This window comes from Medicago sativa, chromosome 8, assembly GCF_051527215.1.
Source record: "Medicago sativa cultivar Bolivia chromosome 8, Bolivia_mono, whole genome shotgun sequence".
In the NCBI taxonomy this organism is placed as follows: domain Eukaryota; kingdom Viridiplantae; phylum Streptophyta; class Magnoliopsida; order Fabales; family Fabaceae; genus Medicago; species Medicago sativa.
Window position 1 is genome coordinate 13,381,542 of NC_140756.1, and position 19,213 is coordinate 13,400,754.

Sequence of the window (19,213 nt, forward strand, 5' to 3'; positions counted from 1 at the left end):
GGTTTTTTATGCCACATGTCACTTCCACATTCATTCTCAATATTTTTATTTTTTTTTCTATTTTATTTAACATAAATATCTCAACAAACTTTTGATATGCACTCAGTATTTTTTATCTCAACAAACTACACATCAATCAATCAATCAATAGTATATATATAAAATAAGGTTTTTTATGCCACGTGTCACTTCCACATCCATTCTCAATATTTTTATTATTTTTTCTATTTTTAAAAACCAATATTTTATTTAACATAAATATCTCAACAAACTTTTGATCTTATGCACTCAATATTTTTTATCTCAACAAACTACACATCAATCAATCAATCAATCAATAGTATATATATAAAGTAAGGTTTTTTATGCCACGTGTCACTTCCACATTCATTCTCAATATTTTTATTATTTTTTCCATTTTTAAAAACCAATATTTTATTTAACATAAATATCTCAACAAACTTTTGATCTTATGCACTCAGTATTTTTTATCTCAACAAACTACACATCAATCAATCAATCAATCAATAGTATATATATAAAGTAAGGTTTTTTATGCCACGTGTCACTTCCACATTCATTCTCAATATTTTTATTATTTTTTCTATTTTTAAAAACCAATATTTTATTTAACATAAATATCTCAACAAACTTTTGATCTTATGCACTCAGTATTTTTTATCTCAACAAACTACACATCAATCAATCAATCAATCAATAGTATATATATAAAGTAAGGTTTTTTATGCCACGTGTCACTTCCACATTCATTCTCAATATTTTTATTATTTTTTCTATTTTTAAAAACCAATATTTTATTTAACATAAATATCTCAACAAACTTTTGATCTTATGCACTCAGTATTTTTTATCTCAACAAACTACACATCAATCAATCAATCAATAGTATATATATAAAGTACGGTTTTTTATGTCACGTGTCACTTCCACATTCATTCTCAATATATATAATCCGAACTGTATCAACACATGGATAGTCATTTTAGGTACAATATTAATCTTCCTAACTCTCATCCTTCTGTTTTTGGGTCATTGTTACCTGTTCTTAGTCAAAAATCGGGTTTTCGGGCTACTTGATCGGATTGCTCCGAAACTTCCCAAGAAAGTCAGAAAAAATTCAAGGACCATGACTCCCGTGGAAGGGACTTCTTACGGGACTCCGCCCCTCAAAATCCAAAATTCCATCGTTTAGACCCATTTTTCGTTTTTATTAATTTTTCATATTCTCAGAAAAATCTGAAAAAATTTGCATTAGTTTTATTTGATTTTTAGAATTTTTTGGTACTATTTTTATATTTTTATGATTTTATTTGACAGGTTTTTAGCATTTTTTTACTTAGTTTTTTTGTTGTTTTTAAAAGCAAAACTCAAAACTGTTGAAATGTGAGAGAGTCTGATGGCTGATTATACATAAGAATTGTCCGGATTATAAAATCCGAAATAGTAAACATGAATCCGAATTTTAAAATCTGGAATGCACAAGGGCATTTTTGGAAATTTTACAGGGCGCGGGAGAAGGTAATAGGGTGGGAAAGTAATAGTCCATGTTTAAAGGGACCCAAAACTATTACCACTTGGACTAATTCATTATTGATTTTGCTACACTTTTTATTCTTGCATTGGACATTCATCTCATCATTTATATTTATTTTTAATTTTTTTTGAAATATTTATATTTATATTTATTTTTATGATATTATTATAATTGTAAATTTAAATAAATTCAATCTAATATACTGACACGTGTATTCGTGCACACAAACTTATAAAACTTATTTAATATCTAACCCGGGCAACGCCGGGTCTCTAAACTAGTATATAAAGAAAACAACCCTTTCAGCTCTTTTAGGCTGTTTTTTCTTTCCAAAAATGCCCTTAATATTAAATACAAATAACATATGTAACATATAGATAAGAATAAATAAATATATATATATATATATATATATATATATATGTGTCTGTTTTTATTTTCTTTATCATTTAAAAGTGTAACAACTAGATGAATATATTTATACTTATTTTTTCATTGTCCTAATTATACCCTTAAACAACTTTTTATATAATAAAGATCGTCGTTGGTGTCATTAAAAAAAAGAATTTAGATTGTTTTTTTTATTATATTGTTAGTGTCGTTGAAATAAATAATCTTGATTAGCTTGGTTTATTATAACTTGAAAGTAACAAACATTTATATTTTTAGTTTTAATCCAAATAAAAATTTCATAAAAACACACTGTTAATATTTTCAAATGTTAGCGCAATAAAAAGAGCGGAAAGATGGACACGTGAGTGTCTGTCTTTTCGCTTGTATGTATAATTTACGAGCAATAATTTTTATGTAATTTTGATTTTGATTAAAATTATAGATATATATATGTTGCACTCATATCGTAACAAACAATACTTATCTTTTTTTTAATAAAAAAAAATCCTTATCTTTTTCAATAACATCAACAATATAACAAATATAATATAAATTTTTATCTTTTTTAATGACGACAACAACAATATTGCAATATTATAGGCAAACTTATTTAAGGATATAATTGAAAGTAAAAAAATCACCCCAAAACCAAGTATTCCCTTTATGTATACTAGCGAAAAGACGGGCACATTATTGCACTAATGCTTGAAAATTATGAACGGTGTTTTTTTATGATATTTTAATTTTGATTTTTTTTGCTAGGCCAGGAGATTGGACATGCATCAAGGGGAAGCAACGACATCCCAACTAGGTTGGCACCTCGCAGAACCCCATTCTATGCCGCCAATCTCAGAGAAAAAATTTATTTAAAAAAAGGGGAAAAAGAGTAGAAGAGGGGTGACTAGACCAAAACCCTTAAAAAAGCAATGAACAGACAGAAAAAAAACAGAAAACAGATAAAAAGAAAGCAACTGACTACGGGAACCTAGAGCGAGGTATCCCACTCCGGTCTGAAGAGTCTGAGGCAACACTGAGAACCAAATTGTGCCCTGTATCGAGTGTCCCATATTAGCAACCAAATCAGCACAATAGTTACCTTCCCTAAAGATGTGAGAAGTAATAATTTGAATCCCTTGGTTACAAGCATTATGCCATCGATTCCGGATCAAGACTGGGACCAAGGACCGGTTTTTAAAGACCATCAAAGCACTTGTCGAGTCGCTCTCTAACCAAACATGTCCCCAACCATTAAGGGCGGCAAACTCCAAAGCAAGGAGAAAAGCATGAACTTCAGCATTGAAAATTGTAGAGAATTCGATGTTACAAGTAAAGGCTCCTAGTAGTGGGCAAATTTTAATTTTGATTAAAAGTAAAAATATAAATGTTTTTTGCTTTCAATTTCAATTATAACAAATCAATCTAATCATGGTTATCTATTTCAAATTCAATGAAACCAACAATATAACAAAAAAATATAATCTAAATTCTTTTTTTAATGACACCAACAACAATCTTTATTATAGAAAAAGTTGTTGTTTAAGGATATAATTGAGATAATAAAAAAGTAAGTATATATACACTTATTTAGTTTGTTACATTTTTTAAATGATAAAGGAAAAAACTGGACATTTGTGTTTGTTACACTTTTATTTTAATATTTAAATTTAATCTTATCTATTTGTTACATGTGTTATTTGGAAAGGAAAAATCCAACCCAAAATTGCTGAAAGGGGTAGTTTTCTTTGTATATAGTATAGACTAGTGGAAAAAAAACCACATGTAAATTTTGTGCTCTGCCAATTAATGAATAAATAGTTAATTCCCCCCCCCCCCCCCCGAAATTGTAACTTTCGTAAAAAACACCCCTGATTTTGCAAAACTTCAAACCCCCCTGAAATTGTCAAACGTCTGCCAATTACCCCTCGGTTAATTTCCTCCATCCAACATGATTATGTGGCCGTTAACTGCCCACGTGGCACCGCCACATGATCAGAAAAGTCATGCCACGTTAGAGGGGGTAATTGACTTTATTTTTTATTTTGAAAAAAAAATCTGTTTTTTTTTTCTTTTCAAAAGTAACATTTGTGCCACCCACTGACCTTGCAAATACCCCCCCTGAAATTTAACATTTATGTGCAAATACTCTCCTCAAATTTAAAATTTATGTAGTAAATACCCCCTCAAATTTATAACTTATATGCAAATATCCTCTCCAAACTTAAAACTTATATGCAAGTTACACCTTGAATCATAAAACTTTGATGGTAAAGTAAAAATTATTCTAATTTACTATATCTCTAATAACAATAAAACAGAAAAAAAAATCACATCTTTAAAATAAAACAAACATAAAATATTTACAAGAATAGTCCCGGTATATTTTGCTATGAAAATATACCAAGGCATTCACAAGAAACTTGCAATAATTATGCAGACAGAAATTAAGAATTAATCAAGTCTCTCACAAATTATGCTCCAAAGAAATCATTTGCACAAACAGCTAATTGTGTCTAAGGCATCTTTATCAAAGGTTCACAAATTCTTTGCAAATAAAGTTTCTTTTGCATTTTCATCAAATTAATTTGAAGTGCTATTTGAATATAAACAACTGATCAAATTAGAGCATTGGATTGTGTTTATGGCATGCAACTTCTCATTCACACTCTCTTTTAATTAATTTCTATGTTTTCGGAGCAATCTTATCCAACAAAGAGATTAGTGTACCTTTCAAGGTTGAAAATACAAGACACTATATCTGAAACGGAGCTTGCATTTACATCTGACATCAAAAATGATTTTTTTTTGTTTGTGGTGTGATTGAAATTGTGATTTTTATGTTTGTTTTATTTTAAAGTTGTGACTTTTTTCTTTTTTTATTGTTATTAGAGATATTGTAAATTATAGATTATGAATAAGTTTTACTTTACCATCAAAGATTTATGATTCAAGGTGTAACTTGCATATAAGTTTTAAATCTGGATCCTTCAAAAAAAAAAGTTTTAAATTTGGAGATTATTGCATGTAAGTTATAAATTTGAGGGAATATTTGTTACATAAATTTAAAATTTGAGGGGGGTATTTGCACATAAATGTTAAACTTCAGGGGGGTATTTGCAAGGTCAGACACAAATGTTAATTTTGAAAAAGAAAAAAAAATCAGATTTTTTTCAAAAAAAATAAAAAAAAATATAGTCAATTACTCCCTCTGACGTGACATGACTTTTCTGACCAAGTGGCAATACCACATGGGCAGTTAACGATCACATCAGCATGTTGGATGGATAAAATTAATAGAAGGAGGTAATTGACAGACGTTTGACAATTTCAGATGGTTTTTTGAAGTTTTGCAAAATTAATGGAGATTTTTGACGAAAGTTACAATTTCAAGGGGCAATTGACTTTTTACTCGACAATTAATTAATTAAATTACAGGTAAATATCTCATCACATACACTCTCAAATTCAATCTTGTTGTTCTACTTTATTTTTCATTGATGTTTTGCATTTCCAATAAGTCCAAAGAGTTGGTCCAACATTAAACAATGATGTTATGGGAGGAGGTTCTCTAATTTCATTAAACACATCTCTCCCCCTTTTTTCTGTTTAATTCCAACATCTTCAACTATAGTCAATGAAAAAAAATGATATTGATGAAGATAATTGAAAATATAGAAAGATAATGGAAAATAGCATATATCTAATTATCTTTTCATTTCAATAATATTAATACTTTTTAAGTTTGATTGATGATTAGGAAATTCAGGAACTAGCAAATATTTATGCATAAACAATGCCTTCCTAATATTTGATGGACTAGGCACGGGATGCCATCTATAAATTATCAACTAAGTTCAATACAACAGTGAAATTCAACTTTTTCTAACTTAATTTAAATAGATTATAGAATCCAAATTAAAATAAGTAAATCAGAACAGAAAACAAAAACATAAATAAAAAAGAAACTAAGTTATTATATATCAACTATTATACCAATCAATCAATCATCACCATAAGTGGCTGCATGTGTTCTTGATCCACCTTAAACTCTTCTTGAATGACCCTTTCACTTTTCCTTCAACATCATATACTTTATATCCAGCTACTCTTTTCTTTCTCTGCACCTCTGGATCATTGAAGCTCCAACTTTTTGATGCTTTGCTAAATTTACTTTTACTTTTTTCTACCTTGCTTTGATCAAAAGCTGATGAATTACCAGCATAGTTTGTGCTGTAACTTCTCATATCTTGCATGCTTGATGGAGCTACTCTTCCACCACTATAGCTTTCAATCTGCAAACTTTGATCCTTGCATGATTTGGATCTGAATTCCATGATGGGAATTCTCAAACTAAGGATGTGTTTTAAGGTGAGAAGTTAAAGAGTGGTGAAAGGTATAAGTATATATCGTTGATGGTTAATGGTTTTGCTTTTATTATTTCTTGTTGCATTGTATTGATATATATTGTTTTGTAATTATAATAAATACTAACTTTATTGTATAAATTAATATAGTAGTATTTGATTGAATAGTTATAGGAGACAGTTGAAAGTGGTGATGTTAATATTAGATTTTGTCGTTTTTGTTTGATGGAGTAAGTATAGGTAGAGAAACTTTCAATTTTGCTCAACTCAGAAAAGTTGCATGAGGTGTTATGGGTTGAGTGGCATTGACACGTGGAAGTGTTAAAAATGGATTTTGATGGCTGAAATTGAGTAAATGTTGTTTTTACTCTTACTTAATGCACCACCCTCTTAGTTAAATATTTAAGAGAAATGTTAATAAGTAATAGCATTGTATTTTTTGTCTATGATTAGCTTAGTTGATATGGACAATTCATAAAATATGCAAGGTCCGGAGTTCAAACCCCGCCACCACCAAAAAAATATAACACTGTATTTTCAACACTCTCTTTAATATATTTTTTTTTTGACAAATCTTTAATTTTTTTAAATAATACCACCAAAAAATATAACACTGTCTTTTCAACACTCTCTTTAATATTTTTTTTTTGACAAATCTTTAATTTTTTTTAATAAAATCAATGTATGTCTCATTCTTTAAAATTGATTCTCAGGTAGGCAGGACCCACGTATATTTTGAATACATTAGTTTTATAACATTGGTAGTTTTTTTTTTATGGTCGGGATTCGAACCCCGTACTTTATAACTTACATATATTATGCATTGTCCATACGAAGGTGTGTAAACAAAAAATTTAAACATTAGATTAGTTTTTTGTCTTTAAAAACATAATGAATTTTAATTTTAGTCTCTAAAAATCATATTTAGTGAGAGATTACGTTGATTTAAATGCAGATGGTTTCTGTTTTGTTCAGATAATAGTTGCAGATCAAGACATAATAAGTATCTTCCATTTTTTTAGCAACTTTTAAACATCAAATGCTATCATTTTTATGGTTGAAAATAGGGGTGGCAAAACGGGTCTGATCCGCCGGGCCGGCCCGTTTGGCCCGCTATTTTTGGCGGGCTGAGTCGAAATTTTGAACTCGCTTTCTATAGTTGGCTCGACTCGTCTCGTCTCGTTAAAATACGGGGCGGTCACGGGGCGGGCCGGCCCGCTTAACTCGTTGAAAACGGGACGGACACGAGGCGTGGCGGGGCAGCCCGCTTAACTCGTGTTTCAATTTGTTATTTTGAGTTTTATTTTATGTTTTTGGATTTATTTTGGTTGTTAGATATATTTTGAGATATATTTTATGATTTTGGATTTATCTTGGTTGTTGAGTTTATTTATTTTGAGATTTATTTTATAATTTGGTTGTTGGATTTATTTTATGATTTGTTTTATGTTGCACATTTTGCCTTATTTTGCTATTAGTTATGATGTTGAATTCGACAATTTGATAATTATCTTGTTTTTTACAAATTTACTTGCTACATATTCTTTTATATTTTTTTACAATAAAAGCAACATAGTTTTTTTGTAACAATTAAGTTGTAAAAAAAAGGTTAAAAAAATGTTTTTGTTTGGCGGACCGGCTCGCCAACTCGCAAGCCCGCCACTAAACGGGGCGGGGTGAGATTTTGGACTTGGTCACAAAATTTGACTCGCCTCGTTTCGTCTCGTTTTTAGCGGGATTAGACGGGGCGAGCCTAAATGGGGCGGGGCGGCCCGCTTTGCCATCCCTAGTTGAAAATTTACATTTTTATCATTTTAACGAATGGAAATTTGTTTGAAGCCGACACAGACTAATAAGGAATATTTGCAGATTTTAAAATTGCTCTCTTATTCAATGGATTTGCCACGCCAGTATCATGTGTAGTGCTCAAATTCTAAATTCTTTTTTACCAAATCCAAGACCAATATCAATTCATAAAAAAGATAATACAAAACACTTGATTTTGAAATAGTAGAGTCCACATATTATTGAATAGTATCCCAAAGGATCACCACATGTTTGTGTTTGGAATAAAATCTAGAAGACAAAAATCTTGAAGATGAAAATGATCCCACGAAAGTAAGAGGCACCGAAACTTTGGACTTTTCTCTCGGATTAGGATCCTTTAAAATGAGTAAAATATAAACTAAAAATATTAATGGTTGTTGTGCCAAAAAAATTGAATGGTTTGTACTATTTATTTTACACTAAAAATAAGTTACTCACTTTAGAAGAGATAAATCTTTTCTGATGTAAAAGAAACTTTTAAATCAACGTGAAAACAAGGTCAATTAGGTTGAAAGAAAAAGGTAAAACACTAACTTCTATATAATCTTCCTTAAAAAACTTATATATAATCTATATGGTCACCACTTGCCACACAAAATGGAATTATTGTACCAACCAAGTTCATTAAAAAGTATTCCCTCCGTCGCTAAATTATAGTCGTTTAAGTTTTGTGCACGATTATTAAGGAAATAATTAATTGTGTTGATTTCAATGGTAAAATTAATATCATTTACTAAAATGCTCTTATTAATTGTAGTTATTTGAGTAATTAAGTTGAATGAAATTCATTAAATAAGGGTATAATAATGGAAAAAATAATAAATGTTGCATTGTTATTCTAAAGTGACAATTATTTTGAGCAAAAGAAAAAATGTTAAAGAGACAATTATTGCGAGACAGAGCGAGTATTTCGAAGTACTAGGTTACAATTGCAACCCCCAAAAAAAAACAGTAGGTTACATAACCAACCTAAGGGTAAAATGCAAATAGACTTCGGATTAGGTTTAGATACATCATTAATTAAGACTTTACCTCCTAATTTTTCATTAAAAAAATGTTAGTAGTTAATTAGGACACGAGACTTTATGAGAGATCATGTCAACATTTGTTATTGGCAATTATCAATGTCGGTGTAAGAGTATCACTAAAGCATAATATATGCAAGGACCAGGGTTCAAACCCCGATCACCACAAAAATAAAAAATAAAATAAAAAGTATCACTAAAGCAATCCTAATTTCATTCGGCATGTGTCTTTCTTAACGACCCGGATTAGTGCAGTAATTTTTCCACACAATTTTAAATCTCATCAATTGATTTAAGATCAGGCAGTTTAGATTACACGTTCATTAAATTAACTTTAACCAATCTCGACTATTGATTTATATTTGACGGTCGATATCAACTGCTTTGTCACAAATCTCAGTCATCCTTCACTGGTTTAGCTAGCACTTACCAGTTTTCAAATGACCAATTTTAGACAAAATTTGGTCACAGAAAAAGCAAAACAAGAAGCAAAAGAGCACTACCTCACATTAAGTTGAAACTTGAAGCAAAAAGTAAAGTATATATTTTTTTTTAGGAAGGTAAAGAAGTATACGGCACACAGATATTTCATGTTTTATATCTTTAGACATCAAACATGCTGAAATTGAATTCTTGTATGATCTTTCTAAACTTATAGTTAAAAAGATAGCTCTAAGTATCTAATTCTGGATTTCCTAAAAACAGAACATTTATAGTCTTAAAACTCATTATCCAGTCATGAATTTCTTTCCATAACAATAATTTGAACTGTCAATAAAGAGATTAGTTTTGACGCACTATCAATGTCGAACTTTTTAAACCTACAATTAATCATAAACCATCGTATGTATGACTATTAAAGTATATACGATTAAAATCAAATATTTTGTAAGATGCATCAGTCTCGATTGAATGACAATGTAAATGAAATCAAGTTTTTGAAATTACCGGTTCGAGTCTAGATTCATATAGGTGAGGTATATGATCTCACAGTTAGAAATCATGGTGATTATAGTAATGAGCAAAATAAATAGATTTTTTTTTTCAAAAGATCAAAAGATAGTTAGTAGTTGTAACATAGCAGTGTTAAATAACTTCTTAATCAAACAAATTTGAGAGAATCCAAATCAAAATAACATCAAATCAGATGTGTTAGATTTCTAATAAGTACTTGTCCAAAAGAAAAATCCCTGAAGACTTAACATAAGAACAAAAATCAACTCATCAGAGCAAATCAGCAAAATTTGATGGCAGCTCCTCTATAATCACATTGGAGAGTTTCTGGATATCAGACAACATTCTGAAATCATCTAATGTCACAAAATTTATCACAACGCCTTTTCTTCCAAATCGCCCTTTGTGACATATACGGTGAAGATAGTGTTCAGGTAGAGTTGGGAGATCATAGTTTATGACCAGAGACACTTCCTGCACATCTAAACTGTAGACCAAAGGGTCGGTGGTAATGAGAATCTGAGGAGAACCAGACTGGAACTCGCGTACGATGATATCCCTAGTGATCTGGTCCATGTCATCATGGATGGCCGAAACTGTATAATATCTGCTTCGCATTTTGTCCATGAGCCAGTCCATTTTGCGCTCAGTATTCACAAAAATGATACAATGAGTGATGAATTTAGTCGTATAGATGTCATATAATGTCTCTAGCTTCCACTTTTCCTCGTCAACATTGACATAAAACTGCTTGATAGCCTCAAGGGTCAGCTCATCACGCTTTGCCTGAATTGTCACAGGCTTTTTCATGAACTTCCTAGTAATCTCAAGGGCTTCAGGTGGCATTGTAGAAGAGATTACTCCAACCTGAATTTTGTAGGGCAATAGCTGGAAGATTTTATCGATCTGCAACACAAATCAAAATTCCATAAAGTTATGCAAGATAGAACATGAACTTTAGCTAGACACCATTGCATTAGATTCAGAAAGTAAAGCTCTCTTCTTCTTTCTTTACATTTTATTAGCAAAAAAGGAAATCCATGCTTCAAAGTTCAAACTGATAAGATGTAGTTAATAAACAATAGAATTTGTAAAGTGAAAAAAGTGGAAATCAAGCATATCGAACAAACCTTCTCCTCAAAACCGCGTGAAAGCATTTCATCAACCTCATCCATAACAACCATCTTTATGCAACCTAGGCGAGTACTAGGCGAGTACGCCCCGTCTGCAGCATGTCATACACACACCCCGGAGTACCAACAATAATGTGAACACCTTCTCGGAAAACGTCCTCACCATCCATGTCATACACACTATAACCAACTTGCATAAAACGCTGAAGATCTTCCATAGGATCACTTATCCCACCGACACAAGCATGAATCCTTACACCATGGAATTGACCAAGATCTTGCATAACCTCCTTAATCCGTAAAGCTAGCTCATTGGTTGGGGCCAAAACCAAAGCCTGGCAATGAGCCAATTCATAATCAAGCATCTTCAGAATTCCAATACAGAATGTTGCTAACATCCCAGTTCCAGACGGGTCCTGTAAAATCACATCTAAACCTTCGCAGAAAGGAGGAATTACCATTTTCTGGATTGAAGAGGGCTTCCCAAAATCTTCAGAAAAGAATAAAAAACATCAAACACATGATTTTGTTAAAACTGTAGCTAGAGTAACATATATTGTTTTAAACATACATTACTAATCTCATATTCAAAACAATACAAAGTTCAGAAAATATATTGGATTTCTTGGATTATGTTATTGATATGTAGGTTATAACAAGTTTTCACTTTTCATCACCATTTTTTACCGGGACACACAAGACGGTTTCTCCCCTCCCATTGGGTTATCTTTTTATACGCAAGATCAAGAATCGAACCCTTTTTTTTTCATACGCAAGATCAAGAGTCGAACCCCTCACTATTGCTTAAGAGGCCTAAATCCCTTACCACTTGCATCAATCCAATTGTTGGTAAGTAACCTCTCATATTATAGTAATAGTTAAACTGCATACTAATTAAGTAACTCTCCCATACCATGTGTGAAAATAGAAGAAAAAGTTGCAAGAAAACCTAACGATAAAAATATAAAGCACAAGGATAGAAATATAAAGCATATGCAAAGAAAATACCCACCGATAAAGCTAATGAAGTTATGGATATGCATACCTTGAGAATGAGTCGACGACGACATGGATAAAAATAAACAAACAAAAGACAATGGTGGTGATGAAAAGAGCGATGAACGATGCCGGCGATGAAAGATTTGAAGTAAAGAGAGTGTTTTCAGAGTGTAAAAGATGCGTAACTGATTAAATTTAGAGAGGTTTTGTGAGTGATGGTTTTTGATTAAGAGAAACTTGAAGGGAAAGATAATGAGACCGAGAACGCTATATATAGGGCTTCTGACGTGCTTCTTAAGCTAGCTTTTTTAATAGGCGGGGAGTTTTTTATTTGGTTTAATTTTGGTCTCCTTTTAATTAGTTTTAGGATTTTAGTCCCCTAATACTTCTAAATCCACAATTTTGGACTCTTGACTTTTCCAATTTTTTTAAATTGAATCCAACGTTTTCAATTGATGATGTGATGCAATTTTATACAGACCCTGTATAAAATTGACTGAGTTATGCTCATAGGGACCAAGAAATATATATTTTATAATTATGCGATGTCCCTACCAACTGAGTTATGCTCACAGGGATAGAGACATATATCTTTTATTATACTATATATAAAAGCAATATGAGATTTTAAACTGACTTTCTCATTATTCTAATTACACCTTTAAACATTTTCATTTAATAATCTTATATTGTTAGTATATTATTAAAAAATATAAAAATTCATAGTATTTCTCCTATATTGTTGGATTTTTTCTTGTTGCGCCCGAAAAATGTCTCGTTACTCAAATCCATTCAAAATTTAATTAAAATACTAAATTATAAACTAGTAACCAAAATAAAATCAAATGTTAACATTAAATTTCATCAAGGGGGGTACTCTCCTTTTTATTTGATGTGGATGTGTTATAAAAAGGGCATTGTATTTAGGATGGAGGTAGTAAATTTATATATGCTTGAACTGAATTCTTGTATGGTGTTTTCAAAACATAAAATGGCTATTATAGTAGACGTGTAATGTCCATTTAGACATCCAACTGATAATCAAAAGATAGTTGTATGCATGTAATTTTGAATTTCCAAAAATAAAAATAAAAGTCTATTAAAACGCATTATATAACTATTATAAGCACCCAAGTATTAGTCCCATATAAGCAAAAGTTGAATATTTGTTCAAGTCTAGATTAAAAATGGTACGGTTATGAACATTTAATTAGAAATCAAAGTGATAAATATAGTATTGTACAAAAGAAATAGAAATGATATGAGGAAAAATAAATGAAGCCTGAATAACACCCTCTTAACTAATTAATCAAAATAAATTTGATGGAATCCCAATACAAATAGTATCAGATCAGATGTGTTTGATCTCTAATTGTTCAAATATAAAAGTTTAATAAAAATAAAAAAGATCAAAAGATAGTAACTTGTCCAAGAGAAAAAAAAATCCCTGATGACTTAACAGAGACAAAAATTAACTCATCAGAGCAAATCAGCAACATTTGATGGCAGCTCCTCTATAATCACATTGTAGAATTTCTGAATATCAGCCAACATTCTAGCATCATCTATTGTCACAAAGTTAATAGAAACACCTTTTCTTCCAAATCGCCCACTACGACCTATACGGTGGAGATAGTTTTCAGGTTGAGTTGGGAGATCATAGTTTATGACCAAAGACACCTGCTGCACATCGATACCACGGGCCAAGAGGTCGGTGGTTATGAGAACTCGAGAAGAGCCAGACCGAAATTCACGCATGATGATATCCCTAGTGTTCTGGTCCATGTCACCATGAGTAGCCGAGACTGTATGATCTCTGCTTCGCATCTTATCTGTGAGCCAGTCCACTTTCCGCCTGGTATTCACAAAAATGACACTCTGAGTGATGGCAAGAGTCTCGTAGAGGTCGCATAATGTCTCAAGCTTCCATTCTTCCTTATCGACATTGACATAAAACTGCTTGATACCTTCAAGGGTCAGCTCATCACGCTTTACGAGGATTCTCACTGGCTTATTCATGAACTTCCTAGTAATCTCAAGGGCTTCAGGTGGCATTGTGGCAGAAAATACTCCAACCTGAATTTTGCCTGGCAGTTGCTGGAAGATGTCATAGATCTGGAACACCAACAAAAGTTTTCATAGTGTCATGTAAGACGGAACATAAACTTTTAGCTAGACATGGCTGTATTAAGATTCAGTTAGTAAAGCTCACTTCTTTTGCATTTTATAAATAAAGAAAAGTGAAAAATAATCATGCGGTCCTATATCTTTTTTTTTTTGTAACAAATTAGTCTTTTTATCTTCTTTGTTTTAAATTTCGGTCCTTAACTTTGAAAACATGCACACGGTTTTCCTTTTTTCAATTTTCCGTTCAAAAACCATTGACATGGCCACTAATGGGTGATTTTGTATGCACTAATAGGGATAATAGCCCCTTAATCTCTCCTGATTTGTGATTTATGCCTTCTCCCCTGCTTTCCTTTAACACAAATCATAATTGAGAACTCGGAAATTGGAGGGAAATGCAAGTCCCCATATGGGATATATAACTCATGTCGTTACAGCTGCCACATCCATGTAACAGACATTGCAACCACTTTATAAATGGAAAATGGATGAAATGAAAACCTTGTGCATGTTTAAAAATATAAAAGACTGAAACAGTGGGGGAAGAAAAAGAACCATATGAGACATTTTTACTAAATAAAAAAGATAAAAAAAAAATAAAAAAAAAAAAAGGAAATCCATGGGTCACCAAACTACCACGGAACTGTGTTTACAAACAATGGAATTGGTAAAGTCAAAAGGTGGAAAATGAGCATATTGACGAACCTGATCCTTGAAACCACGTGAAAGCATTTCATCAGCTTCATCCAGAACAAACATCTTTATGCAATCTGAGCGTAGAGACTGCCTCCGCAACATGTCAAACACACGCCCTGGAGTTCCAACCACAGTGTGAACACCAGCTTGGAGAATGCGCTGATCCTCACGAACACTTGTCCCACCAACACAAGCATGGACCTTAACACCAAGGAAATCACCAAGAGCTCGCATAACCTTCTCAATCTGTTGAGCAAGCTCCCTTGTTGGGGCCAGAACCAAAGCCTGGCACTGAACTAATCCATAATCAAGCTGTTGCAAAATTCCAGAGCAGAATGTTGCTGTCTTCCCAGTTCCAGACTGAGCCTGTTGAATCACATCCAGACCTTTGCAGAAAGGAACAATTCCCCTTTGCTGAATTGCAGAAGGCCTCTCAAAACCTTTCAAAACAAGGTAAAACATGACACACATGATTTCATGATAACTGTAGCAACTAGCAAGAGTAATATTTATTTTTAACATGTATATTATTGATGCCTTCATGAAAGATGTACTCATTTTTAAAACATTACAAAATTTAGAAAACTATTTGATTCAATCACATTTGTCCATTTTATCATTTCTCTTCCAGCCAGTAAATAATTTTGAAACACAGTTATATCTAAAATAATTGATTCAATCACATTACCATTGCAATATAATTACAAAACAATAAATCCAGAACAACATAATAATATTACGTTTTACTAGAAGGGATTAGTATTAAATTGTTGTCAAAAGATCTTGAAGAGTTGATTGCATCAATATATTATAAGCACTTTATAATTTGAACAGGGAGAATACATCAAATATATCAAAATTCAAAACACATTAGGTCCAATACAGATTCTACAGCGTAAACCCTGCTTACTGAGCTACCATAACAAGAATAAGCACTTAAAATAAGGGGGTCAATTTTCCAGTACATACCGTAAGCATATATGCCTCGCAGAAGATTTTCTTGCAGCCCCATTGCATCAAAGCTATCATATACTTCATCATACGAGGTGAAGAATTCTTGCCCATCAGTGGCAAGCCTGTGATGTTAATGTACAAGACGTCAAATTACAGGGAAAAAAGGTACATGAATAACAAATTCAATCATAATTAATAGTAAAGAATATGAAGGACAGAAACACACAGTTCATTCATCTTAGAGTCATAATGATTAGCATCAAATTGTGATCCTTCTGGAGCCAAACCTGCCATCACTACAAAAAAAAACAAAACTTTATGTTAAGAAAAATAAAAAGAAAACTCATACATCCAGATAATCCAGCTAAACAAAAACAGATTATAAATTTGTCAAAAAATTCGTTCAAGGAGAACACGACAAACAACATAACAAGAACACGAATAGCTTGAAGAGATTTTATTGTGGACAAAACATAGATGCATATCTTACGAGCTTTTGCTATTGTTCTTCACTTCACCTAATATATTCATAACTACCCATAATTTCCTTAAATCAATAATATTTTTTTTTATAGTTTGTTATATACAAAAAATGTATCTTAAGTGAAGAACAACACCATAAACACCTAATGTAATGCACCTATCTTTTGTCCTTTTATTGTTACTCTCACACATGTATAACAAAACCACTTCCTTTTAGCGGCATCGACGTGTCAGTGTAGTGTGTCAATGCTTCATAGCACATGGATAACATTATAACAAAAATCCAACAAACATTCACCACCCCAACAACCCAACAAATCTAAAAACATGAAATTTATGTCTAAAATCTGAAAAGAAAAAAAAACAACATTAAAACAAATAAAAAGATGATGGGTCGGTGAAAAAATGAAAACTTTGAATGAAAAAAATGCAGATCAACCACAGATTCATAATAGTTCATAGTAACTGACTAATATGCGATATTTGAGGAAATTATATAAAAGAAGAAGAAAAAGAGAAAAACCTGGTTAAGAGTGTTGAAGAGTTGAGAGAATGAGATAGTGAAACGAAGGAATGAAGAGAAAGAGAAAGCGAAAGGGAAAACTCCTCGGATCGGAGTTAAGGAGAGAGGAATGAGAATGAAAGTGTTTATATATTCGAAAAAAGGTAAAAGGAAAGTGATTAATTAATTATGATTCCACGTTTACCCTTTCCATGATGCTTTCTAAGATCTTTATAATATTTTTTTTAAAAATTTTGTTATTCAAAAAAATAAAAATAAAAATTATATATTTTTTTGAGTAAAAATAAAAGTTATATTTGTTATGATATTGATAAAAGATAAATATAGTTTGTTGCGATTTGAAATTCATAAAGATTTATTCCTTTCATTTTATTTAAAATTAAAATTTTATAAAATATATTATATAGTTTTAACCTTACACGCATTAACCAAGTAAAAAATGGAGACATGCTTGACCAAAAAAAATGAAGAGAAGGGAATGACTTAAATGCTAGTTTCATTGATGTTTTAGATTAATTTTAGTATTTAAGTGTCGAGTTTGTTTGTTATAGTTTTTTTTTCCAAAAAATAAAACAGATTGCTTTAAAAGATAATCTTTTAAAATCATTGTATCTATTTGTTGTAACTTTTTTAAAAATTTGAATTAAAAAATTAATTATAAAATAATTTAAATCAAAAGTTGTTATGAGTAGCTCATAAAATAGCACACACATTAGAGAAGAGAGAATATAAAATAAAGGTAATTTTGGATAAAGATATCCTAAAAAAAACTAATATTCCAATCTTATCATTGTGTCTCCTTATTTTTAACTTCATGGTAATTTTGTAATAAGAAATAACCTTTTTAACGGATAAAAAATCACTTTTATATAGTTGTATTGAAATAAGTTAATTTTTTTTTTATGGTAAACAAACACAAAGTAACTTCCATTTTTTCAATAATTTCTATTGTTGTGGCTGTCCTTATTGCTGTGGATTATTCATATTTTAATGTGTTTTATTCAACTTTTTAACTTATTATTTAACTAAAAATGATAAACTAGTCTAAATAAATGGTAAAATTGGAAAGGAAAAATCTAGCAAAAATATTGGGTGCATCCCCTTCATATATTGGTGGTTATACCATATATAAAAAGAGAATACATGATTTTAGACCGACTTTTTCACTTTCGATTATACCCTTTACAAGAATGCTATTAAAGCATCCACAATGGTAGTTCCCTAACAAGGACTTCTTAAATGGAACCCACATGACACATCACTTATTTATAATTTTTTTAATAAAAGTACCTATTAAGGACTCAATGACTCCAATGACAATACACTAATAAGGACTCCAATGAGAAGTACTTAAATATGTCCCACTATCTTTGCATATTAAACAAAAATAATTTATCTATTGGGGAATTAGTCACTTTAGTCCCTGAATCAGAAGGGATTCGTCACGTTAGTCCCTGAATGCAGATAAATTGCAAAATAGTCCCTGAATGTAGACTTTGTTAGTCAATTTAGTCCCTGAATGCAAACTTGGTTAGTCAATTTAGTCCCTGAATGTAGACTCTGTTAGTCACTTTAGTCCCTGAAATTGACCATGCAGGGACTGTTTTGCAATTTCTCTTCATTCAGGGACTAAAGTGACGAATCCTCTCCCATTCAGGGACTAAAGTGACTAATTCCCCTTTATCTATTACTCATTTTTACAAGTGTGACCAAGTAGTACATATTTTATTACTCCTTTATGCAAGTGGGACCAAGTAGTACACATTTTATTACTTTTTTTAAACGTGGGACCCGTTAGTTACCCAGGAGAAAGAGGGTCCTTATATAATTGTCCGTTCCTTAACGGGGACTCATTTTTTCTTCCTCCAATGGAGGGTCCTTAACGGGAAGTTATCCTTGTTAAGTAAGGACCCCCATTGGAGATGCTCTTATACCCTTTACAAGAAAATCTTATATATAGAGACAAAGATTATGACACCGAGTCACCGACCCATGTTTCACTCATCCATGATTTGTTTAAGGGTTAATTATGTTTCTAGTCCCTATAAAATAGCGACCTTGTAAGTTTAGTCCTTACTTAATTTTAATAGCATTTTTAGTCCCTAATTTTGTTTTTTTGCCCTGAGTATTAGTCCCTACTCAATTCAAATTTGTTTAATTTATGCTTAAACTCTTAAATTTTT

The 19,213-nt window shown here is 31.3% G+C and overlaps 2 protein-coding genes across 3 annotated transcripts; both read right to left on the reverse strand.

Annotated features, from left to right (window-relative positions):
- Nucleotides 1-10,309: 10,309 nt before the first annotated feature.
- LOC146897112 (eukaryotic initiation factor 4A-11-like) lies at nucleotides 10,310-12,454 on the reverse strand. The gene is made up of 4 exons (XM_085732867.1): nucleotides 12,294-12,454; nucleotides 11,428-11,738; nucleotides 11,246-11,299; nucleotides 10,310-11,021 (listed from the first exon to the last, which is right to left on the reverse strand). Exons 1-4 carry the CDS (start codon nucleotides 12,316-12,318, stop codon nucleotides 10,386-10,388), a joined length of 1,026 nt encoding a protein of 341 aa, XP_085588993.1. The 5' UTR covers nucleotides 12,319-12,454; the 3' UTR covers nucleotides 10,310-10,385.
- A 1,072-nt stretch (nucleotides 12,455-13,526) lies between these two features.
- LOC146897113 (eukaryotic initiation factor 4A-8-like) lies at nucleotides 13,527-17,171 on the reverse strand. Of its 2 annotated transcripts, none has more exons than XM_085732865.1 (5): nucleotides 17,031-17,171; nucleotides 16,251-16,320; nucleotides 16,040-16,146; nucleotides 15,080-15,510; nucleotides 13,527-14,362 (listed from the first exon to the last, which is right to left on the reverse strand). In XM_085732865.1, the coding sequence occupies exons 2-5, from the start codon at nucleotides 16,316-16,318 to the stop codon at nucleotides 13,727-13,729; spliced, it is 1,242 nt and encodes a 413-aa protein (XP_085588991.1). In that variant the 5' UTR covers nucleotides 16,319-16,320; nucleotides 17,031-17,171; the 3' UTR covers nucleotides 13,527-13,726. The 2 variants fall into 2 exon arrangements, with proteins under 2 accessions (XP_085588991.1, XP_085588992.1); XM_085732866.1 differs by having other exon boundaries at nucleotides 16,251-16,322; nucleotides 17,034-17,076.
- Nucleotides 17,172-19,213: the final 2,042 nt, after the last annotated feature.